This window comes from Tamandua tetradactyla, chromosome 16 (genome assembly GCF_023851605.1).
Source record: "Tamandua tetradactyla isolate mTamTet1 chromosome 16, mTamTet1.pri, whole genome shotgun sequence".
Lineage (NCBI taxonomy): Eukaryota > Metazoa > Chordata > Mammalia > Pilosa > Myrmecophagidae > Tamandua > Tamandua tetradactyla.
The window spans coordinates 63,345,634-63,370,168 of record NC_135342.1 but is presented as its reverse complement, the minus strand read 5'-3'; the positions used below and the strand labels follow the sequence as shown (position 1 = coordinate 63,370,168).

General features: G+C 46.8%; 2 protein-coding genes across 4 annotated transcripts; one reads left to right on the top strand and one right to left on the bottom strand.

Annotated features, from left to right (window-relative positions):
• Positions 1-12,299, top strand: COG8 (component of oligomeric golgi complex 8). Of its 2 annotated transcripts, XM_077132843.1 has the most exons (6): positions 1-512; positions 1,655-1,862; positions 2,696-3,523; positions 4,808-4,976; positions 5,731-5,907; positions 7,805-12,299. In XM_077132843.1, exons 1-6 carry the CDS (start codon positions 136-138, stop codon positions 7,960-7,962), a joined length of 1,917 nt encoding a protein of 638 aa, XP_076988958.1. In that variant the 5' UTR covers positions 1-135; the 3' UTR covers positions 7,963-12,299. The 2 variants fall into 2 exon arrangements, with proteins under 2 accessions (XP_076988958.1, XP_076988957.1); XM_077132842.1 differs by lacking the exon at positions 7,805-12,299 and having other exon boundaries at positions 5,731-6,435.
• Positions 11,358-22,045, bottom strand: VPS4A (vacuolar protein sorting 4 homolog A). 2 transcript variants are annotated; one of them, XM_077132849.1, is made up of 11 exons: positions 21,853-22,045; positions 18,450-18,561; positions 18,206-18,353; positions 16,871-16,932; positions 16,657-16,776; positions 16,035-16,191; positions 15,280-15,428; positions 14,787-14,868; positions 14,302-14,521; positions 13,151-13,291; positions 11,358-12,240 (listed from the first exon to the last, which is right to left on the bottom strand). In XM_077132849.1, exons 1-11 carry the CDS (start codon positions 21,871-21,873, stop codon positions 12,139-12,141), a joined length of 1,314 nt encoding a protein of 437 aa, XP_076988964.1. In that variant the 5' UTR covers positions 21,874-22,045; the 3' UTR covers positions 11,358-12,138. The 2 variants fall into 2 exon arrangements, with proteins under 2 accessions (XP_076988964.1, XP_076988965.1); XM_077132850.1 differs by having other exon boundaries at positions 16,871-16,929.
• Positions 22,046-24,535: the final 2,490 nt, after the last annotated feature.

Genomic DNA, 24,535 nt, shown 5'->3' with positions numbered 1-24,535 from the left:
CAGACTGGAGGACCACTGGGGAAGGAAAGTCAGTCGGATAAGAAACCACAGGAATGCGTCCCCGTTGCTTCCGGCCTTAGATTCGGAGCCAGCGCTTCGCTACTCGGGAGGGGAAGCGACGCAGCGGCTGGGAAGATGGCGGCGACGGCGACTATCACTTCCTCAACTACGGCCACGGCAGCGGCTCTCGGGGAGGTGGAGGATGAAGGCCTCCTGGCGTCGCTCTTCCGAGACCGCTTCTCCGAGGCCCAATGGCGGGAGCGGCCCGATGTAGGACGCTACCTCCGAGAGTTGAGTGGCTCGGGGCTGGAGCGGTTACGACGCGAGCCCGAGCGCTTGGCAGAGGAGCGGGCACAGCTGCTGCAGCAGACGCGCGATTTGGCTTTTGCCAACTATAAGACCTTCATCCGCGGCGCCGAGTGCACCGAGCGCATCCACCGCCTCTTCGGCGACGTTGAGGCGTCGCTCGGCCGCCTGCTTGACCGCTTGCCCAGCTTCCAGCAGACCTGCAGGTGCGGCGGTTCTGGCACTAAAGGGGGCTTTTAACACCTGTAATAGCTGACATTTGCATATCGTTTGCCCTGTGCTAGGCTCTCCTCCGAGTGCTTTATTAATTTATTTAATCCTTATCTCAGCCTTTGAGATAGGTTCTGTTACTCCAATTTTACTAACAAGGAAGTTGAAACACAGAAAGGTTGATGGCTTATTTAATGGCATGGCTCCTGAGTTTTGAAGGCAGAAGTGGGACCCAAGACCACGTCCCTTTTGGGGTCGTTGCGAGCACTTAAAGGGAATTCATGCAAAGCACTTATTGAGTCTGACACACAGTCAGTACTCCATAAATGTCAGTTTAATAGATATTGCAACGGCTGGGACTTGAGGTCAATGCACCAGAATTTTCAGTGATAGGAAGCTGATAAGGAAATTCACCCGTATTGGGGCAGCAAACATTATCAAAAGTTCCTCCTTTTTGATATATTCTGCTTCCCTAAATCCTCAATCCATATCTCTCATTCTGCCTTCCAGCCCTTCATGAACAAGTTTTGTTTTTATTCTGTACTTTTGGATATTTGACAACGACTTTTTTACTCTTCCATCTCCCAGAATGGATAGGTGACTTCATTAAGTAGGTCTCTGAAATTTGCAAGGAGATGGAGAAAATAGACCCTGATGGGAACTAAGGTTAAACAACAGCATAGAAGATGATTAAGAGTCTGGTAGAAGTTGGGGGCAAGGTTAGGGCTACTAGGTTAGTGAGTGCTTTATTATGAAAATAATTATAGTAAATATATTTAAAGGAACATTTGTCCTGTCACAGTTTACGTTAAGTGCTGTATATGCATCTTCTTACTTAAACTGCACAGCTTTGTTTTATCAATGGGGAAACAACTCTAAGGATTAATACCTTGCCACAGCTAGTAAGTAGGAGATCTGAATTCAAATTTATCAGTCTTTTTTGAGGTGTGTGATCTTGAACAAGTTCCTTAGTTTCTCTGGGAAATTCCTCAAGGATAATAGTATTTACCTCATGGAGTTAAAGTTTAATTAGATTAACCATTCAGCCTAATGCTCAGTTCATAGTAAGTGCTTGGTAACTGTAGTTAAAGTTTGGGTACAAAGCAGTGAGGGATAACATTCTCTTGACTGTTACTAGGAACTTCATGAAGGAGGCTGAGGAGATCAGCTCCAACCGCCGCATGAACACCCTCACTCTGAATCGGCATACAGAGATTCTGGAAATCCTGGAGATTCCACAACTCATGGACACCTGTGTCCGTAACAACTATTATGAAGAGGCCCTGGAGCTTGCAGCCTATGTACGCCGACTGGAAAGGAAATATTCCTCTATCCCTGTCATCCAGGTAGCCAACTTGCCCAGAGGGGATTCAAACTGATATTCTCACAGTCATTCTTTGGTTATCACTGAACCTTTAGATGCATAGCATAGCGAAACCCCTTACATTTTTAGCCAGGCAGGCTTGCACATAATGTATTCATTCACTCATTCTTTCACTCAGTTGTTAGGTATCACTCGTGTGCCAGGCACTGATTTAGGTGCTGAGGATACAGTGTGGACAAAGTAGATTAGGCCTGTGTCCCATGAAGCTTACATTCTAGTGGGAGGTCCAATAATTGGCAAATAAATGAATAAATAATATCATTTCAGACAGTGATTTGTGTCTGGAGAAAATAAACCAGGGAATGGGTAGAGGGAGATTATGGTGAATTACTTTAGGTGGAGTAGTCAGGGAAGGCCTTTCTAGAGAGGTAACATTCAAGCTGAGACCCAAATGGAGAGAGGGAGCCAGCCACAAGAAGACTTGGAGGGAGAACAAACCAGAAAGTGGGAAGAACAAGTAGAGAGATGGGAAGAAGATGGAGTGCATAAGGTATACAAAGACAGGTGGTATGACTGGACTGAGGTGAGCAAGGGAAGAGCATTAGGGGATGAAGTGGGACAACCAGGCAGGGCCTGTAGGCCATGATGAATAGTGTGAATTTTATTGATTGTATTTTAAGCAAGAGAATGACCCATCCAGATCTTTGTCATGAATCTGGAAGCATCAGTTTTAGGAAATCTACTTCATATGTCAGGAAAGCAGTAATAATGTTAGTCTGCAATGTTCAAAGTTAGTAGAATGGGTTCACAAGGTGTCTTTTCCAGAGTGGTGTGACTAACTCCCTGTATTGGTAGGGCATTGTGAATGAAGTGCGCCAGTCCATGCAGCTAATGCTGAGTCAGCTGATCCAGCAATTGCGGACCAACATCCAGCTACCTGCCTGCCTCCGTGTCATTGGCTACTTGAGGCGCATGGATGTCTTCACAGAGGCTGAGCTGAGGGTGAAGTTTCTTCAGGCCCGAGACACTTGGCTCCATTCCATCCTCACAGCTATCCCCAATGATGATCCTTATTACCACATCACAAAAACCATCGAAGCCTGCCGTGTCCATCTCTTTGATATTATAACACAGTTTCGTGCTATCTTCTCAGATGAGGACCCACTGCTGCCTCCTGCCATGGGTGAATATACCATGAACGAGAGTGCTATCTTCCATGGCTGGGTGCTACAGAAAGTCTCACAATTCCTGCAGGTGCTGGAGACTGACCTTCTCCGGGGAGTAGGTGGCCGCCTAGACTCCCTGCTGGGCCAGTGCATGTACTTCGGGCTGTCCTTCAGCCGAGTAGGGGCTGATTTCCGGGGCCAGTTGGCACCTATTTTCCAGCAGGTGGCCATCAGCACTTTCCAGAAAGCAATTCAGGAAGCGGTAGAAAAATTCCAGGATGAAATGAATTCCTACACCCTCATTTCAGCTCCTGCCATCCTGGGCAGTGGTAACATGCCTGCCGCTGTGCCGGTGACTCAGCCAGGGACGCTGCAGCCGCCCATGGTGCTGTTAGATTTCCCACCCCTTGCCTGCTTCCTCAACAATATTCTGGTTGCCTTCAATGACCTGCGCCTCTGCTGTCCCGTGGCCCTGGCACAGGCTGTGACTGGGGCTTTGGAGGATGCCCTTGCCAAGGTGAGTTCATTCTTTTGGCTTTCTACTACTACAGGCCTTCTTTGGTAACAGGTAACCAGAATTTTGCAATAACTGGTCCATATGATGGTGCCTGCTGACTCGGAGAAATTTAATGTGATTTCAGAGGTTTTCTGGTTGAGAAGCTTTAGCTAGTCCTCCCTTAATGAGACCCTAGAACAATCCATGAGGTGGCTCATGTGTAGCACTGATTCAGTAATGTATTCATTTTCTATTGTTTTGTAACAAATTACCACCAATTTAGTGGCTTAAAACAACATACATTTATTCTCACAAAGGAATAGCATAGCTGGATCCTTGCCTTAGGGTCTCAGGGCTGCAGTCAAATTCTAAGCAAGGCTGTGGTCTCATCTGGAGCTTGGGTTCCTCTTTCAACCTCATTCAAGTTGTTGACAGAATTCAGTTCCTTGCAGCTGTGTACACCCAGGAGCTGCTTACAAGAGCCTTCATAGAATTCTGTAATAATAATAATAATTTCCTAGTATGGTGTACATTTTTTTATACATTTAAATCTTTAGCTATTGGGATGCTTCTTAGAACTGATGGAATCTTAATACTGTCGGTCAGGTAGCAATTGTGAAATGGTGATATAAAATCTTTCCATTGATGTCCTTTATAAAAGTAAGAAAGCATGAGCACTAAAGCTTTTAGAGACAATGAAATCCAGGTAATAATCAGTTAACATTTATATAGCACTTGTTCCATGCCAGGTAGTTTTGAGGAAGACATGATCCTCAAAATCCTATGAAGTAGGTCCTGTTGCTGGCCCTATGCCTTCGTTTTTCAGAGCTGCTATGACACTCCACCACCCGTCTGTAATGTCAGCTACAGGTTACTGGTTTGTGGAACTTCTCTTTTCCAGCTCTGGTTTCATCCTTTACTTTTTCCTAGTGCTTCCATCTTCCTGGAGCTGCTCAGTAGAAATCTTTTATATTTAGTTTCATTTTCCTGGATCCATCACAGTTCTGGTCTGTCCCCCACGGGAGTCAAGAATCTGTGTTCTCTCTATAATTTCATGATGTTCCTCCACTGGAATTGGAACCTGTGCTAGTAACAAAACAAGCTAGGTTAGGAATACATAAATGAAGTGACAGATTTTAGAAAATTCACCATAATTCTGAGTTTAAACAAGAACAGTTTAATGTACTATTTTCAGTGACTTTCTTCATGAAGACTTGAGGGAGGGGTGTGCACATTTGTTGTTTGTTTCATGTATTACTGATGGTGATAGCCTGTTGGGTGATTGATGGTGTCCCTGTCTCTTAGATAACCAAAATAATTCTGGCCTTCCATCGTGCTGAGGAGGCTGCCTTCAGTTTTGGAGAGCAAGAGCTCTTTGTCCAGTTCTGTACTGTCTTCCTGGAAGACCTTGTTCCTTATTTAAATCGTTGTCTCCAAGTCCTTTTCCCACCAACTCAAATAGCACAGACATTAGGTAAGAGAAAGGATGTTTTTTAACTGCTTTATTGAGATAATTCATATACTATACAATTCCCCCAATTTTTAGTGTACAATTCATTGTTTTTTTCAATAAATGTACAAAGTTGTGCGTTATCACAATCTAGTTTTGGAACATATCTCTCACCCCCAAAAATCCTTTATGTCTATTTGTAGTCATTCCCCATTTCCCCCATTATCTAGATTTGCCTGTCTATAGATTTGCCTATTTTGGATATTTTACATAAATGGAGTCCTCTAAGATGTGTTTTTTTATGTCTAGCTAGGTGGAGGAAAGCCAGTCGCAAAAGACCGTATGTTGTAGGATTCCATTTATATGAAATATCCACAAAGTTTTTAAAAATATTTTTTCCAATTCACCTACAGTTCCTTCTGCGGACTGTGGTGGGATGTGCAGAGGAGTGGGGGAAGGCACAGCTTCTAAAACTGTACTGGATCGGTGATCACATCAGCAGAGTGGCTGCTCTCTGCTTTCTCCTCAGCTTTTTTCAGGGGGAGGCCCATATTTACTGGTGTTTTCTTAGCTTTTTCTTAAACTGCCCTACACAGTGCCAGTTACCTCCTGAGTTTTGCTTTACACTACAGCTTCTTGTTCCACATCACAAAGATGGATTTTGCTGTATTAAAATATAGTAATTGTGTCTGTCAGTTCCTCTAAGTGTTTTTTTCTGTGACATCTATATTGAATCTTATTTTTTCCCCCATTTTGCTTTCTCTTCCTTGGTTGTAAGGTGTTCCACCCACTCAGCTCTCCAAATATGGGAAACTTGGACACGTGAACATCAGTGTAATCCAAGAGCCTCTCACCTTTATCCTGCCAAAAAGAGAGATGGTTCTTTCTCTAGATGAAGAGGAACTAGTGCTTGAGTTCACAGCTCCAGCCCCAGAACTTCCAGCAGAGGAGCCAAGTCTGGATCCTGTCACTCCAGTTTATCCTTTGGGTGGACCAGAAGAAACTGAATCAGGGGAGCCATTGCATGAGGAGCCTCTGCCAGGGGAATCATTTCAGGGGGAGCTGCTGCAAGGGGAGCAGTTGCAAGCTGACCTGCCTAGTACCAAGGCTTAACATTTATTCCCTACTCCCAGAAGTGGGCTCAGTACTTAGTGCTTGGGAGATCATGGTTTTTACATGCAGCATCTGGTGGGAAGAGCTGCTTCCGGTGTTGAGGCCCGGGAAAGTTCACCTAGGAAGCACCGGACAGGCTCGGGAGAGGCGCAGGATTATTTCTGCAGGTATTCATAATAAAAAGGAGGAACTTGGTAGTTATGTAAATATATTGTTGATTATACAAGCCAAAAATGGAATTATATAATAAAGGTGATTGTCACCAAGTGGCAAGCAGTTCTCTCACTGAGGGTCTCAGTTTTCATGGGGAAAGCCACGCGCTTCCCGGAAGGCACGAAGGAGGTTTCCCAGCGTCCCTGGCGGCGGAAGCACTTGGCTACGGAGGCGGGGGAGGAGGAAGTACGAGCCACCCGAGTCTTGCTCAGGGTTTGCAATGGACCGATGGGGGTGTAGGCTGCTGCGGGCAACCCTGTGGACGCGGGTGCGGCATTGCATAGGGCCGGACCTGTCATGGGGAGGGTGCAGGATGGCTCCCGACGCCCGGGCCTGCAGTTCCACACTTGCCCCGGCCGGCCTCGAGGGCCCTGCGCGCCGGCGCTCCTACTGGCGCTACGTGAGACGTCTGGTGAGGGGACCGCCACAGCCGCCGTACACGCGCGTGTGCCAAGTGGGGGATCCGGCGCTGCGGACCCTGGCCGCTCCGATAGAGCCGACGCAGCTGTCGGACCCTGAGCTGCAGCGGCTGGTGCAGCGGCTGGTGCAGGTGATGCGGCGCCGTCACTGTGTGGGACTGAGCGCGCCGCAGCTCGGGGTGCCCCTTCAGGTGCTGGCCCTGGAATTCCCCGAGGCACTTTACCGCGCATGCGCGCCGCGCATGCGCGACATCCGACAGATGGAGCCCTTCCGTCTTCGCGTATTTTTGAACCCCAGCCTGCGGGTGTTGGACAGCCGCATGGTCACCTTCCCGGAGGGTTGCGAGAGCGTTGCCGGATTCCTGGCCTGCGTGCCTCGCTTCCAGGCCGTACAGATCTCAGGTGCGTATAGGCTGGGAACATGGGTAGGCTGGATAACTGCTGCGTTTCTCCCCACCCTTCGAGGAGGCGCCCACGGGTCCGAAGACACTGTTTGAACAAAGCTCCAGTGAAAGTTCAGTCTTTTAATGACTAATCAGTCGAGATTCCGGGCATGAACAAAGAGCAATGCCCGGGAATGGATGGGACTCAGGATTGACAGGTTGTGATGAGGAGGGAGCCTCCTTTGAGAGCAGCACAAGGAGATAAGCCACTCCTAGTCTATCATACCACAGGTTGTTTCCCGGAATGTGGTTCTTTGCTGGAATCGGGATGATAGTTGTCTATGACCAAGTCACTTAGTCCAAGAGGGTTAAAAGTCAATGGTGTCTTTATTTGGTACCATACCTTTGTTAGAAATTGAAGGCGAATAGTAGTATTTCAGAAGCCGGAAGTGTTTTGAACAGAAGCACCTTAGGAAGATATTTTCTCATCTCTCAGCATCTTACTGAGCCCAACAACCTAATCTTCAGAGGTGGGAACCAGGTTGAAACTTGATAACGGGCAGATTTTCTAGGAAAGATAGGAGCTGCTCCCTATAGTCCATTTCTAATGTTGCCTTTTGTAAACAGGAACAATTAAGAGCAGGAACAGGGAATAGGGTAATGAGGTTGAGGATGGTTGATGCAGTTTGGCATGTTCTCACCTAGACTGTAATTCCCTTTGCAGGGCTGGACCCAAGAGGAGAGCCGGCGGTGTGGCAGGCAAGTGGGTGGGCAGCCCGTATAATCCAGCATGAGATGGACCACTTGCAGGGCTGCTTGTTCATTGACAAAATGGACAGCAGGACGTTTACAAACATCCACTGGACGGAGGTGAACGACTAAAGCTTTCCTGCTGCTTCTGACCAGAACACACACACAGTGTCTTTGAACCAGGCACATTACATAACTTGAATCTAACAAAAAACAATGTACTGCCAAAGCTGCCAAACCCAGTTGTATGAAGTTGTTAGAAATGTTTGCCCTGAAATCAGCTATGGACAAAATATTGCCCTCAGCTTGAGAAGAAAAATGCCCCCACCTCCCTACTCCAAGGAGCATTTCCTAACAATTTTGCGTGGAGATCACTGGGGTGAACAAATAACCATTCTCAGTAGAATTATTTCATAAGACCTATGTATAATCTATTCCCAGAGCCAATATTTGACAAAATATCTGGTGGAAATGCTTGTTTAAAAAGGCAGGTAAGGTTGTGATTGACCATCTTCACTGGATTCTAATTCTTACAAAGGACTCGTGTGCATATGTATTACCTGCAGAGTCCTTGGTTTGCCTCGGACACCAGTTTGCTTGTGGAAGTAAAACACAGGATACAGTGACCCCAGTTCAAGAAGTATTTAATGACAATACTCATGTAAATAAGTACTTACACAGTTTAACAGGTTCAGGTATAGTTGAAGTCTCCATCTTTTGCTTTCTACTTTTTAAAGACTTCAGGAAGATTTTTCTGCTCATATCTCTTGAGCATCTGGTACTTGGCTCATTCACTGGGTGGAGGCAATGGAGCAGGGTTTGGAGAGGGGGTGATAGTTGAGAGGGAGCAGTGAACCTCTCCCTTAGTTGTAAGCAAGCAGAAACGGCAAACAGAACTTGTGCTTTCTGATCACCACACTTGTTAGGAAAAATAAATTACCATTATGTTCAAGAGATGAAGGAACTCCAGTTTCTTTTGATAAATGTCTTCATTTTTATGTCCCCAGTTTCTAAGCGTGGGTTCCCTTATCAAACAAAATCAAAGTGTATATGTAATTTAGTCAGTTGTTTAGGAATAAAAAGTATTTAAAATAGCAGTTTACTAAACAAATCCAGCAAAGACCCAGGCTTTCTCTAAACAAGCCAACTCTGGGGGACCCACCATAAAGCTGAGTAAAAGCAAACTGGCTCTCTGTATGTTTAAAACTTTGGAGAGGAAATCTGACCAAGCACTGCCCTGAGGTTAGGGACTTGGCATTGGGGGAAGTTGGTAGAAACTCATTTGTACTGAAAACATGGGTCTTTATGAAGGTCAGAATTCATTGAGCCTCCTTTCACTTGGATAATCTTCAGAAGCTCCTGCAGAGCGGCACTGGAGCACACTGAGAGAAAACTGTTGTTGTTGAAGCCTTTGTGATGTAGATCAGTAGCATTTGCTTCCAGCTTCCTGACAGTGATGATCCCAGAGTAAATGATTACTCAGAGTAGAATGTGAAGAAAGCCTAAGACTGTATTGCTGACAAAGTGAGACCTACAGTTGTAAACAAATCCATGTAGGAGGGAGGATTTGGTCAACTAGCTCAGAAGGTACAGTTCAAGGCAGTAAATCCTTGCATTTCCAATAAAGAAAATCTCTTCCACCTGAGGCAGATAGCCTAAGAAAACAAAATCAAATAACTGAAAGTTTTAGGCAAGTGTAAAACAGACTCCCCAGTTAGGGACAAAATGAGAGTCTGACAGTAAGCATTTAAGGGAGGAAATTCCTCTGCACGTATTAGCCATATTTAACATAAATGATGTCACAGCATAGGCTGGCAACTGATGGCCAAGATTCAGCATTAGTATTCATCTTAGCTTCTTAGGACTGTTGTAACAAATTATCATAAACTTGTGACTTCAACAACAAGTTTTCTCTCACAGTTCTGGAGGCCAGGAGTCTGAAATCAAGGTGTTGGCAGTGTTGGTTCCTTCTGGAGGCTCTGAGGTGGGGAGTCTGTTCCATAGCTCTCTCCTAGCTCCTGCTGGTTGCCAGCAGTCCTTGGCTTGTAGGTGCATTACTTCAATCTCTGCCTCCTCCTCCACTTGGCTCCTTCTATGTCTCTAAATTTCTCCTCTTCTTACAAGGACAGAAATCATTGGATTTAGGACCCACTCTACTCCAGTATGACCTAATTTAACTAATTACATCTGCAAGACCCTATTTCTAAATAAGGTCACATTCTGAGATTCTGGGTAGACACAAATTTTGAAGGGAACACTATCATTCCAATAGTTGACCCTGTTCACTGATCATGGGGACAAACGGATAGGCAAGGCATTCCGTGCAAGCTGTAGCTAGAGCTAGAAGGATGAACTGTAGCAGCCCTCAAGTTTCTTTTAACTCTCATGACCTGTTTGAAGCAGAAGAGATGAGGAAGCAAGTGAAAAAAAAAGCAAAAACCTAATTCAAGTAACTGGATATAGAATAAAAAAGTTCTCTTAAGCTAGCTAAAGTGTAGGCAGGAGGCGGTTTCATATCCTTTCTTGCAAGCATTTACAAACATGAACTGGTGAAGAGGGCACATGATTGACCAAGTTCCCAGCTGCTGCACAGATGCCATTGGGAGGGGAGACTCACTGAGCATGGGGGCACCCCATCAGCATTGGAGAGCAGCACTGAGGACAGGTAACCATCACAAGTTAGCTTATTTCAGCAGATGCTCCTGACCAGATAAAAGAAACACCATGATGAAGGCTCACATTATCTAAGAGCTGGCCACATGATCAGTTCTGGACTGTCTGTTTTAAAGATAAAGAGGAATACTGGTTTTTGGAAGGGAGAGAGAGCTAGAACAACCCCCTTCACAGGCTTTACCATCCCAGGCTTTTTCTGTCTGAATGTGGTTTGTCTTTAGTGTGTTCATATGCACATGGTAATCATGTAACAGATTCTCTACTGCTGGCTATCAGACCAGCATTTTCAGGACTGCCAGTTCTGGAGCCATGGGTGTCTCACTGTTGGGGGTTGCAGATTCCCTTAGGCAACATAAATGTGAGAGGCAGCCCACCAGAGACCACATGCCCTGAACAGGATCAGCAGTGCTCAACTGCAGTTGCACATTGCCTTATGAGAATGCAAGCCCAGCATTATCTATTTTAATTTTTCAGGAGGTAGAAATCTCAAATTTTAAGTCAACTTTTGATTTTTAAATGACGACTGCAAACCAAACCAAACATACTCAGGCCATGTCTGTCCCACGGGCCTCCCAGTTTGCAGTCTTTGATCTGGAGGCTAGACTATAGGAAGAATTGTCTAGGTCCCTGCCTTAAACCCCCTAGCCAAACTGCTGAGGTCTTAGGAGGAGAGAGGACTCGTAAACCTGACTGGAGATCAGGCCTGAGGACTGTGGCAGTTGGTGAGCAATTCCTACTTCCTACTCTGCTGTAGAAACGAGAGAGAGAGAAAACCAGAGGATCTTTTTATTGGAAGCAAGAATGGCTTTCAAAGAGCCCCAGACGAGAGTTAAAGATGAGATCACTCAGGTGGCTCAAGAAGGGATAGGATTTATTAGATCATCTAAGAACAGGGACCAAGGGGCAAGTGGCTGGGTTCAGTGTTCTCACATTCAGAGGGAAGAAGAGACAGCAATGAAAACCTACCTGTCTGCCTTAACTCACTCTGACCTACACAACTTTGTGCTCACACAAAAAACCAACTCCTCCCCCTGCAAGGAAGGCAGGCCATGAATGCAAACCTAGGAGGGTGGGAATGGCTTGACTTTACTATCAGGTCTCCTGAGGAGATATTTGCAGGCAGAGCTCAGACTTGAAACCCGGGAGCATCAGCCAGTCTGTTCTCAAGGAGCAAAATTTGGGTATACAAAGAACAGCTAATGGAAGCCTGGCAAGCTGTTCTAAATGTTTGCTGTCCCCACCCCAGAGCACTGGCTACTCCTGTTCCTTGATGCTTCCAGGTAATTTTATTTTTATTTATAAACAAGAAGAAAATCCAAGCAGCATTAATTTAAGAGAAAAAAGGCTTTAAAAAGAAAAAAAAAATGAGGAATAGGAAAAGGAGTTGGTGAGCATCTGGAAGATGAAGAGGAACTAGGAAGAGCCAGTATTCCACCATGTGCCGAATGTGCTTCAGATCGTCTCTGCAGCTAGGGAAGCCCTTCCTTCGGCTCCCTAGCTGGTGGCCAGACAGAAGGGATGCTGTAGTGACGGTAGAATGAGCCCCAGAGTCCTTCCTGGCCACTGACATGGGGAGTGCCATGGATTTGCCCCGATCAACCTCCCACCTTCACTATAACCTAAGTGAAGAAGCTTTTAACTCTCCTGTCCAAAGTCCTCTGAGAATTTCTTCACTTTCAGAAGGTCTTCTGCATTCACGGTGGGCCGGGTTGTAGCCAAAGACCGCAGCATGTCTGACTGCAAAAACAAGAGCATGCAGCTGAGATGCAGTCAGCTTCCCCTCATCTCAGAACCATGTAGCCTGCCTCTGAAGTCACCCAGCTATTCCCCACCCCTCAGAAAGAAGAACTCTCTGCAGTGGGTTGGCTTCTGCCTGAATACCTCTATGACGGGGAACCTTTCCTGAGACAGCCTGTTTCTGGACCAAAAGAATCTACGCTCCCATCATCTCAAAACTCCAACTAGTAACTCTTTCTCAGCTCCTTGCTCATCCCACCGTTCACAATAACAGACGCCTGGTGGAGCAGAACAAGCTAAACAGTCAGCAAAGCTAAGATGACAAGAGGTTAAGACTGATGGGTGAGTGGCTGCCTGTACAATTGTATCAGGTCATGCTGACATATATTTATTGGTTCCTTCTGTGCCCAAATAAGCCAAACCATGGAATGATGTGGCTGTAACTCTCCGGACTTTACTCTTCTTGCAGAAGAAAATGAAATACTAACTGCTAACTGCTACTCCTCTGTCCTGGGCCTAATGGCAGGGGAATCCTACTACCCAGAACTACAAAGGCCATTCTCTGTTTAGGAGGAGCCACAAGAGCCCAGGACAGAGATGGGAGAAATTTATTTTATTTATTGGGGGGGTGGGGGTGGGGTGGAAACAGGAAGGTGCCAAATTGCTTTATTTTAAGGAATGGCACAAATCAAAGAACTTAGTAGATGTTTTGATACAACTTATAGAAAAGGCAAAGCTAAACCCAACATGTATTACCCTGTGTGGCAACCACTGAAATTAACCCCAGACTATGGGGAAGCTGGCATAAAAAAGGCTTAACTCGAGTTCTCATCACTGGAAAAACTTAGTTTTACCCAAGCCCCCAATATTCTAAGCTCTGTGCATTCCATTCTCCCAGCTGGTCACTTACCATGCAAACCACAGGCTCTAAGAGTTTATCGCCAGGAACATCCATCCAAGTCATCTCTATGGCCCCTGGGTCCCCTGGTGAGCATGGAGTCAGGAGGTCTTCAATCATAACGCTCGGGTTCGTGCGGGAAGGGCCAGAGACCTGAAAACAAAACAGGATTTAGACTAGCTGGAATGGGGCAGGAAGCCTGATTTCTGAATCCTACAGAAGAGGTAATGGTAGGTACAAATGCTTGGGTTTCCAGGTCACTGGAAGTCTAAGGAAGGATGGGCCTCTTCAGAACCCTACGGCCGAGCAGTCAATGTGGCTCAAGGTCTGACTTCAGAAGTTCATTATTAGCATGCTATTCCAGCCACTGTTCTCCAGAATCTCAATTTGAATCCCAAAATAACTTCTACTTTGCTCATTAACCAAATCTTGCTATGAATACACTGCATCTAAGATGTTTTTCCAAAGAATTCTGCTACATTGGCAATATTCCCATGGCTCATTCACTCATCCTCTCAAATGCCGCTTCAGTGTAGCCTATCTTTTAAGGGTGCACCCTGCACCTCCACCCTCCACGCCTCTGAAATTCCCGATATCCTTTATTCTTCTCAATCTCCCCCCTCTCCTCACCCTCTAAGATGCTTATATTTATTTTGTTTATTGTCTTGTCTCCCCTGCTAAAAATGGGAGGGAGTTTTGTCTGTTGTGGTCACCAATGTTTCCCAGCACCCAGAACACGGTGGGACTCACAGCAAAGACTCAGCAAAGATCTGCTGAATGAACAGATGAGTCTTCCTCATAATCTGTAATTTTATATCCAACATTTTCAAACATTTATTAGTGCCCCATGAACAGAGGTACAATGCTGATGGTGGAGGCTGATTAAGACAGCTGGTTAAGAAAGTGCCCCCTCCCCAGCTGTGTACAATCCAAGGTGGACACATTCAAGCAGGAAGAACCGCTGAGAAGGGGAGAACATGTACAATCCAGCCTCTACCCCATCAGATCTGGAAGGTTCCCTATGCACTTGCCCTTGGTTCTCCAGGAATCTATGAATACATCCCCTGGACAGCCACATACCAGGAGCAGGGGGCTGGCAAAGAAAACTGACATCCCCCTTTCCTGTGACATTTTCTAAGCAATTCCTTCCTGGGCTCACTCACCTTTTTAAAGTGTGTTGCTGACTGTACTTTTCTAACGGGCTGCATGAGGGAGTCCCGCACGATGATGCTGATGTCTGCTCCTGAGTAGCCTTCTGTCTTTCGGGCCAGCTCATGGATGTTGGCGTCTGTGAGGTTGTGGGGAGTGCTCCCCAGATGCAACCGGAACATCTGGGCACGAGCAGCTTTCTCTGGCAATGGGATATAAATTCGCTTTTCAAACCTAGGAGAGCCAAGCATACAGGGGAACTGAGCTGAAGACAGAACTGTATATGTGGAAAGGAGAGGCTTGGAGTTCCTGGAGTGTAATGAGATGCACTTTATAGGCCTGCGAAGTCAGCAGCACAGTCCTAAAGAAGCCCAGGGCTTGGCACACCACGCAGACACACGCAGAGAAGACCCTAGGGGATATGGTCAGGTTGCCAGCAGCAAGCTTACTGTGGCTGGAGAAAGACTTCAGCTCCTGGCACCCATTAAGGAAAACTCACCTCCTTCTAATGGCTGAATCCAACACCCATGGGATGTTTGTGGCACCAAGAACCAGAGTCCCATCATTGTTATTCCCCACCCCTGTGGAGAAAGGGAAACAAAAATGATGACTCTGAAAACACTTTCAACAATCAGTTGGATCTCTGGGGAAGGTCCTCAGGAGCTTTTTGTGTCATGATCTGAAGTCACCACTATGCCATCGCCGGTGAGAGTTACAGCTGAAACTGAATCACATGCTGGGTCTGGGGGACTGCCAACACTGCCTGTGTTAGGAGGGGAAGAAAGTAAGTCCGGCAAAGGTCTCAGTAACCTCCCTCTCAGTAAGGAAAGCCCATCTGAGATCTGATGAGATGCAGCAGAGAATTGCTTTTCTGATTTTTTTCCCTTCAGAACCAAAGGACAATCAAATCCAGCCACAGCTAAATTATGTAGGCCTGGTGTGGCATCTGGTGGAGCAGGAACCAAGTGGGGGCGCCCAGGAGTACCACTCACCCTGCATCTGGACCAAAAACTCTGTTTTGATTCTTCGGGCAGCCTCACTCTCGTTTTCATTTCGGGATCCACACAGGGAATCGACCTCATCAATGAAGATGATGGAGGGCTTGTGCTGCCTGGCCAGCTCAAACAGGTTCTTTACTAGCCTGTGAGGTGAGACATGGGGTTGCAGTCTGGACACTCACAAACCTGCCCACCCAGGGTCCCAGTCACCACTACTCTTTTCTTGTCCTTCACACAGGGAAGATGACACCACATCATGCTTGAATTTCAGAAAAAAGGGTGGTAACAAATCCTCTGGCAGCACTGTACCAAGAGGAAGAGCAAGCCTTCGTATGAGCTTCAAAACCAGGTAGTCTTATTCATTAGCTCTGAACTCAGGACAAGTCACTTCCATTCCCCTGAGCCTCAGTTTTATCACCTGCAAAATGGAGTCAGTGGGGGAATAAGTTATCTAAGGTATAGAAAGTGTCCCAATAGGAGATACTCAACTGATAATCAATTATTCTTAGTTCCTTTCCCTTCCCTTCTTGAGTACCTCATCTCTTTCAAATTTCTTTCTATTTTCAACTGCTTTTTCGAGACAGTGTCTCATCCAATAAGCTAGCAAGATATCTCTTTTCCTAGCTACTTCTCCCAGAAGATCAAGCAGCAGCTTCTCTGGGAGGTGATGCCAAAGGCCAGGCCCAGAAAGCTGGATGACTAGCAGCTGTTTGTTCTCCCAGCAGAGCACAGCCTGACCACTGACTTACTTCTCACTCTCTCCCAACCACTTTGACATCAAGTCTGAGGAGGACACAGAGAAGAAAGTGGAGTTGTTAGCCTCTGTTGCCACAGCTTTGGCCAGGTAGGATTTCCCTGTGCCAGGGGGTCCAAAGAGCAGTATCCCTCGCCAAGGGGTACGCTTGCCTACAATAAAGAATAAACCAAAGTAAGCTACTTCCTGATTGGGAAAAGTGGACAGAAAAAAGCAAGCGAATCCTTAGTCACTGCAAATATAGTCATAGAAATAAAAAGTTCTATAAAATATTGATTCTAGAAGCAAAGGAGTAAAGGGAACTAAATTACCTGTGCAGGCTCAGTCCTAGTCCTTGCTAATGATCCCTATGACCTTGCAAGGTGACATTCAGTGGTTCCTGACTGCTCACCCACTGAGTTGGTCAATTTAAAGTTTTAGTCACAAAGTGTTTTTGACACCAGAGAGAAGCCACAGTAAAGAGTACCTTGATGAGCAGACCTGGTGTACTTACCCTTTCAAGGCTCAGGGAGCTGAGCTATTACTTGCTCCTGTATACCTCCAGAGTGAGAGCCCTGAGCTGGCTCCCTCAGAAGCCTGATATTTTATATTTAGGCCTATAGTGGCTCAACTCTTACCTGTGAACAAGTGTGGGAATTTAATTGGCAAAATGACAGCTTCTTTGAGGGCCTCCTTAGCCCCCTCCAGTCCAGCCACATCATTCCACCGAATGTTTGGCTTCTCCATCACAACAGCACCTGCAGCAAAGCCCAGCTGATGAGCATGAGCTAACCCAGCCATGGGACTCTTACCATGCCTCCTCCCACTGCCGTGGGGCCCTGAGCATCTTACCCATCAGCTGTTCTTGCAACTTCTTTTTCTCTGGATTATCCCCTTCACTATCACTATCACTGCTGGAAAGAAAACAGAAGATCATAAGCTGACCTTTTATCCTGGAAGCAGGGGCCAGCTAACAAGCAGACTTTTGAAGCAAGGCCAGGCTCCAGCTGCTAACATGGTGGCTGAGGAATACTCAGCACTGCTGAGTGACAGGTAAGCAGATGCCCTGATGACATTAGGGCCACATTATCAGCAACTCACCTCTGAACATCCGAGAAAACACTCTCCTTCCTAACCCATCCCAGTTTCTTCATTAAGGGACTAATAGAGAAGTCTGCCTTCTCCAGGTCAGTGAGGGAAATCTGCTTTCAGTGCATCTAAAGAACAGTGAATCAACCAATGTAGCTGTCATTAGCCTGTTAGGGACTCAGAGAAATAGTCAGCAAGCAGCTGTGACTCCAAAGTAGTCACATTCCCAAGGACTGATAAGAGGTAAAAGTTTAAACCTAAAGGGGAACACCTGGGAAAAAGAACACAATAACTATTCCATCTCAATGGCAAATTCCTATTCTGAAATAATTTATTTACTATCCTCAGAAAACTCTTCTATCCTTACCCTCCTGATCTTTCCTGAGAATGCCTCTCACCCTGGGGAATAAAAACACAGATGTGCTGTCCATTCAGGAAGAGACATGAGGCTCTGGCGAGGTAGCTGGCTCTGACCCCTCTTCTCTCCCACCCATAATCCTCCTGCACCAAGAACCTCCTCCTCATGCCTCCAGGATACCACTGGCCTTTCTGCTCAGCTAACTGGAATCATGGTGGTGGGTGTAACACAGACCTGAGGTGTGAGGCTGCAGAGAGAACACTGGCTTTGGAATCAGAAACAGAGGCCCTGCGTATGGATCTAGGCTCTCATGTACTAGCTCTGTGATCCTGACAAATCTCTTGCCCTCTCTGACTGTTGCCTCATCTGTCAGAAGATGATAATTCTAAAATAATAATAGTGACTGATGTGTATTCACTGCTTACCACCAACACTATTCTCAGGCCTTTACCCACATCATCTCATTTGCTCCTTACAACACGAGGAGGGATGTTCCATTATCTTTCCCCTTCTACAGAGGACGAAACTAGAGGCACAGGCAATGGCAGTTGTCCAGGGCATATGGCGAGGAAGTAGCAGGGCCAGGATTATATCCCAACATTTTGGTTGCAGAGACCAGGGTTCAGTTGTAAATGTTATTATTCGTATGAGTAGAATCCCCCATAAGGAAGACACATGGAAGTACACGGCAGCATTGCCACTAACAAGTCACCGAGCAGTCCACACCCCTCCACACTCACCCTTTGCCCTCACTCTGATTCTCTCTGACTGGCTTCTTGCCATGCTTTTCTTTGTTTCGTAAGTAATCCTTCAGCTTCTCTGCCCGGTCTAGGTACTGTAAACACTTGGCTCGAATGCTTTCCTTGGCCTTGTCGTTGTGTGTCTCATCTGCAAAAGGGGAGCAAGAGAGAGGTCCCTGTAAGCATCAGATGCCCTTCTCCCATAGGGGCTCTGCAGGTGGGGAGGACCCCACACAAGACTCACACTTGATTGCATGTAGGAAATACTCCACGGCATGCTGGTAGAGCCGAAGTGCCTCCTCGTAATTCTTGGCTTTATCTTCTTCAGTAGCTTTTGTCACCAGATCAATGGCTTTCTGGAAAGGCAAAGCACATAACTCAGTACTTCTAAAGAAATCCAGAAAGCCTCTGGAGTCACAGGCAGCAAAAACACACTGATGAGAGATAATGCCAGGCCTGTGTATTTGTCAGTCACAGACCATTATGCCAGCCTATGTTTCCAATATCAACTAGGAAAATCCTAAAAGGAGGCTTCAGAAGATAGCCATCCCTCTGCACAATAAGAACATACAATTAAAAGTAACTCTTCCTCAGCCCTTACTCTGGATTTCAGCAGGTAGGAACCTGATCTAATATCTCAGGTTAGGTCTCAAATGGGCGTGTTCTCAAGACTATATTGAGAACTCAAGGGAAAGCAGATTTGGACTGAGAGCTTGGAATAGGGGAATCACTGGAACAAACCTACTACTGTATAGCTCAGCATGGAGGCCAGAAACTGCACTTGGCCTTCAGGGCCAGAGAAGAACTGCCACTTAGGAAGTCCTTTAACCACTTGCAGAGTTTCTATGAGATGGATTTAAACGGCCCTTTACTATCTTCTACTGTCCTAACTCAACTTGCTTCTCTAGGCTGAAATGAAGGGTTTTTCTAAAGTTGTTAGGGAGGGTATGTTTAGACACAGGTTTCAATATACGAGTAGCTACAGCAAGAAAAGTGCTTGCTGTCAAACGAGGGGAACTGTGATTGTGAATTTCATAAATCCCTAGACTGAACATAAAGCATGCTTGATCTTTCAGGCTACTGCCCCACACCTACATATCCAATTTTAGAAACTGCAGCTTTTCCAACCCAGGAAGCATTTCCAGAAATTATCCTCGGTCAGATAGAGCACCATGCATACAGACCCACACTATCTCCAAAGCCCCATCCACAGCAAACAATAAACCTTCTGCCCAGCCTTGACAGGGATAGGGCCTGTGGCAGCCCTTCTTCATCTAAAGTAAGAAGTCGCAGCGAGGCACACAAATAGCTCTACAAAACTAACAGACGGGTTAAGTTAGGCCAGGTTGATGTTAAATGAACTCACCAGACTGAAGAGATGAGAAAATTGTAAAAGAGCGCTGTGTTCTATAACTACTTGTTAAAATGTACTTTGTAATGTATTGCTTTTTTGTATACATATTTCACAATAAAAAATGTTAAAAAAAAAAAAGGGGGGGTTAGCTACTACTTTCAAGCTGCAGCTCCCTCCAAATACAGAAGGGCTTAGAGCCTTGAGCCTTCTTGGATGGTTATGGATGGTTAGCTTAAACACAAGCTTCATTGGTCTAGTCTCTCTCCTCCACAATGATCCTTCAGGTAAGACATGAAGGCAGTACTCCTGCCCCTGGTGACCTTTCATCTCCAGAACAGCACCTCCAAATCCTGGATCTGTTTTCCTTACTGGCTTGATCATTCTCCACCCCTCTTGCTAGATCTATCTTTTTAAAAGGTAGAGCTCAGAACAGTATCCTACATTTCTGGGCTGAGCAAGCCTACCCCCTCCCTCCTTTTAGGCACTCTATTAATGCACCTAGGAGTGCATTAGATTTTTCTGGCAACCACAGGGGAGGCCTCAGTTTCAATGTGGAGAGGAAGATTTTTGCCTAAGAGGAGCGTAAGGTGATTGCCAGCCTTGCTGCATCTGTAGTAATATATATGACAAAGGATGAAGATGAAAGAAAAGGGTAAAGAAGATGTACTAACAGAGGAGGTGGCAAACTTTTCTGCAAACAGCCAGAAAGCAAGTAAATATTTCAGGCTTTGTGAGGCATACTCTGCCTTATAGTGCACAAGCAATCATAGACAGTACATAAACAGGCGTGGGGCTGTGTTCCAATGAAACCTATAGACACAAAAGCTTGAATTTTACATGACCTTAATGTTTTTTCAATTAACAATGTGAAAATTACAATAGAGATGAACCTTGAAAGTATACTGAGTGAAAGAAGCCAGTGACAAAGGCTCATATATATAATTCCATCTATATGAAATGTCCAGAATAGGCAAATCTATAGAGATATAAAGTAGATTGGTAGTTGTCTAGGGTTGGAAAGGATGGCAAGATTAAGGAGTGTTGGCTAAAGAATGTGGATTTCTTTTTGGGGAGATGAAAAATGTTCTAAAAGTGACTGCAGTGATAGCTGCACAACACTGTGAATGTACAAAATGGGTGAATGGTATGGTATATGAATTATACCTTAAAAATCTGTTGTAAAAACATTCTTAGTTCAAAGGCTGCACAAAATCTGGCTGTGCAAGTCAGATTTGGCTGGAAAACTGAAATCTGTATAACTCTGTGATAACAGATCAGAGCTTCTGGGGGTGGGGTGGGGCACTGGCTGCTGGGGGTAATGGGGTACTTTGTACGCCAGCTAATTCCTGGCTTAGTATCCCAATTTATTCTATGCCTCCATTCCGACTTTTTCCTCCACCTGCAGTCACCATCCCTCCTCCAGTTCCACCTACCTTCCTTCCATGCTAGGATCAAATATCCCTTCCTCCATGAAGTCTTGTCTATCCCCTAGCACCATTATCTGTCACCACTGAACACTTACCATGTCCCAAACACTGTGCTAAGAATGCTTTACCTGAATTATTCAATCTAGATCCATTGTCACACCAGCCCTATGAATTAGTGCTTTACTACCCCATTTTATAGGTAAGGAAAACTGAGGTTTCCAAGAGCAAATAACTAGCCCAAGGTCACAGGGCTGAGATTCAAGGCCCGGATGAGACCGAGGATGTTTATGTTTTCTTGACACAACTGGCAGCTCCTGGAGAATGGGTCAGTCATTCCTCCTGGTGACGCCACCCCAGCAGCACCCTGCACGATTTCAGGTATGAATGAAGGGGCCCTTGGCAGAGAAGAGGAAGTAAGAGACGGGAAGGAGCCGAGGCTTGTTAGAAGGGGTGCAGAGGGGCTTCCAGAATCTGGTTCAAGAGAAACAGGGAGTGACCATCGTTCCCAGAGCGACCAGCCCAACCCGAGGCCCGAGTCTTCCCAGCTGAGGGTGAGGCTGACGAGCACGGCAGTACGGGGGTGCAGGCTGCACGCAGCGGCCTCGGGGCTTGGAAGGCTGGGCGGGGGTCGCGGCGGCCTGGCGGGACAGGCAACCCTTCGGTTCCCAGCGTACGAAAACAGAAACAGGCGGAGACCGGGACAAGGCGGGGATGGGACTGAGGACGGAGGGGGAGGGGGCCGCGAGGCCCGAGCTCCGAGGAGACAGCCCGCCCGCCCGCCTGCGCGCCCAGCTTCGCGGCCGCAGGGCCCGCCGCGCCTCCTTCGGCCTTCGCAAGCCGGGCTGGGCCGCGCCGCGCCGCGGTACCTGGAGGGTTGTCGTTGTCATTTCATCTCCTGGGTCCGCTCCACACCCGGTCGTGCTGCTTGCGGCTTGCGTCCCGTCCCCGGGAAGCCGAGGTGGTGGGTCCGGCGCGGAGAGCCCGGGGGGGTCGGGGCTGGAGGCTGGCGGGGCGGCCGCTTGCAGCTGAAGCCGAATCCAAGGGCGAGCGAGGAGCGCGGCCCAGAGCGGTCCGGCCCGAGCCGAGCGGCTGCCCCCGAGTGGCCGAGGCCGGCACTGCAGGCACCGCTCCCCGCGACAGGCCTACCTGGGCGAAAGCCAGCCCCGGCGGGGCAGGGGTGTGCGCCGGTGGGAAGAGGGCCGGGAGGGCGGGGAGAACGCTGGAGGTGGAGCCTTGGAGGACTCGGCGGGATTCCCGCCCGCGCCGCGCGGGGCTACAATTCTCAAGCCTTGCACCTCTATAACTGGCACAAGAAACCTAACTTCCCAGAGGTTTGGTTTCCTCATCTTCAAATGGGGTATGATAATAATTAGTACCTGCCTGGCTTGGCTTTTGGGGGGGATGGGGGGATGACTGACTTAGTTTACGAAATGCACACTGTGCTCCTCACTGAGGGCTCAGTCCCTGTTATGATGTTGGCCACTCTGGCTAAAACCAGTTTTGTTGTTTTAAATATTAACCCTTCTGCTTTGTTCCTCAGGAAAGCGTTTTTCTTAAACCTCCGAATCTGGAAGCTGTGTGTAATCAGGCTAATGGCAGTACAGCAGATTGGTTGTTTGCATTGGTTCATACAACAATATTTTTAAGTACCTACTATGTGCCGGTATTTGCTAGGCTCCGGGTTAATGATCAAAACAGAGCTACGCTAGAAGCTTACAGTTTGAGGAGAAAGATGATGGTTATTAGTATGGGCCCTCATGTGAAGGCCTTATGTGCTATATGAGCTCTTGACAGGTAACCTTCCCCAGATACGGGCGTCAGGCAAGGCTTCCTCTTAAGTGGAGGTTTGAGGGATGAGGAGGAAAAGAGCATTCCAGGTTAATGAAAAAGCCTGTGTAAAGGTCCTGAAGCAACCACTTTTGGATTTCAAGAAACTGGAACAAGGCCAGATGGCCAGAAAGCAGAGAACAAGACAAAGCCTAATGTGAAATGAGACTGGGAGGGAGGAATTTTTACCTATGAAGCTGTGAGGGATGCTTGGACCAGGGGTCGGAACATAGACATAGGCAGAGTGAAGAGGTTTTGGAAGACAAATTGTAATTACTTGGAAATGGATTGGATATGGGGAATAAGGAGCATGGTGAGGGGTGGGAAGGGACAGGGATGACTCTTGGGTGTCTAGTTTTGGAAGCTGGTGATGTGCTTATGGCAATGCTACTGAGATGGTGAACACCGGATGAAGACCAGGTTTGGGGAGTAGGGGGTAAGGAAGGTCACAAATTTGAAGTCTTTGTTGGGGGGTGGGGGAGGGGGGGTGGTTAGAAAGATCACAAGTTGAAGTCTTTGTTTGGGGGTGGGGGTGGGGGATGAGGAAGGTCACTGAAACATCCCTGTGAAAATATGAAGGGCCAGTTTGATATATTTACATTTGTAGCTAAGAAGAAAAATGTTGGCTGGAGAGTCACGTCTGTGAGACATCTGGATATAGGTGGGAATGGAAACTGAGTTGAGATCTAGGGAGGATTAGAGTATAGAGGTGAGGAGAGAGCCTAGGACAGAGCTTTGAGGTTTGTTGGCGGATCAGAGGAGGATGAGCCTGCAAACATGGCTCAGAAAGACTACTGGAGAGGTAGGAAAGCTGAAAAAAAGTGTCTTGGAAGTCAGGGAGGGGTGTTTCAGGGGGTGGGGGGTGGGGGAAGAGGACAGCTGATAAAAGGAAAGAGAGAACAACACTACCTAATGTGGCTGAGGAGGTAGACAGTGACATCAAAGACACTGATGGCCTCAGTCAAAGATGTTTCAGTCAATTGGTGGAGGCAGAAGCCATATTGCAGAGGATAAGTGGATCATGAGGAGATGGAGTCCATGGGTAGAGACAACTCTTTCAAAAAGTTTGACTAGGGAAAAATAGGGAGGCACGGGGTTAGGTTCATCCAGATGGCTGAAAAGACTGAGAAGCAAGAGAATTCACAGGTTTGGCAAATGTGTTATTGTAATAGCCTATGGCAAATAAGCCGGGTTAGTTGGGAAGTGAATCAGGAGAAAGTAAAAATGAGTGGACTAACGGGAGGACCTGAAAGGCTGGTAGTCACAGTGGGAACAAGCTGGAGAGGAATGCTTAGTTATTAATTTCTGAAATGGTTTGGTTCTAGGCAAACACATGGTCCAGAGTGCAACTACAGGAGCAAAAGATTGTGTGAGGCAGAGCAAAAAAGGATTCACACGTGAGGTCAAGAAATCAAAAGGCCAGGGTGCTAGGACAACCCTCCAAGTGGACACTGGAGTCGGGATAGTGGCAGGAGTGGCAGAAAGGTCTCTGGTGAATCTGGGTGAGCTGGGAAGGCACACACTCTACATCAACAGGGTCATGTTCGCATTTCATTCTGGCCCCATTTTTTCAGACACACTGATGGAGCCAAGGGGGAAGACTTCTGTTTGCTTTTAGACATCTGGCATAGTCACTCTTCTTTTGCATCACAGGGTGGGCAGGGCTGGGTCTTTTCCAGGGCCTAGTACAAGAAAGGTACTCTTTTCTTGTACTATCTGCTG

Coding starts and splice junctions, on each gene's coding strand:
- COG8 (XM_077132843.1), top strand. CDS start 136: ATGGCGGCGACGGCGACTATCACTTCCTCAACTACGGCCACGGCAGCG. Junction 513..1,654: donor AGCTTCCAGCAGACCTGCAG/GTGCGGCGGTTC, acceptor GACTGTTACTAG/GAACTTCATGAAGGAGGCTG. Junction 5,908..7,804: donor ACTTCCAGCAGAGGAGCCAA/GTCTGGATCCTG, acceptor TTCCCTTTGCAG/GGCTGGACCCAAGAGGAGAG.
- VPS4A (XM_077132849.1), bottom strand. CDS start 21,873: ATGACAACGACAACCCTCCAG. Junction 18,354..18,449: donor TTTCCTACATGCAATCAAGT/GTGAGTCTTGTG, acceptor CCCCTTTTGCAG/ATGAGACACACAACGACAAG. Junction 15,429..16,034: donor TGGTTGGGAGAGAGTGAGAA/GTAAGTCAGTGG, acceptor CTCACCTCACAG/GCTAGTAAAGAACCTGTTTG.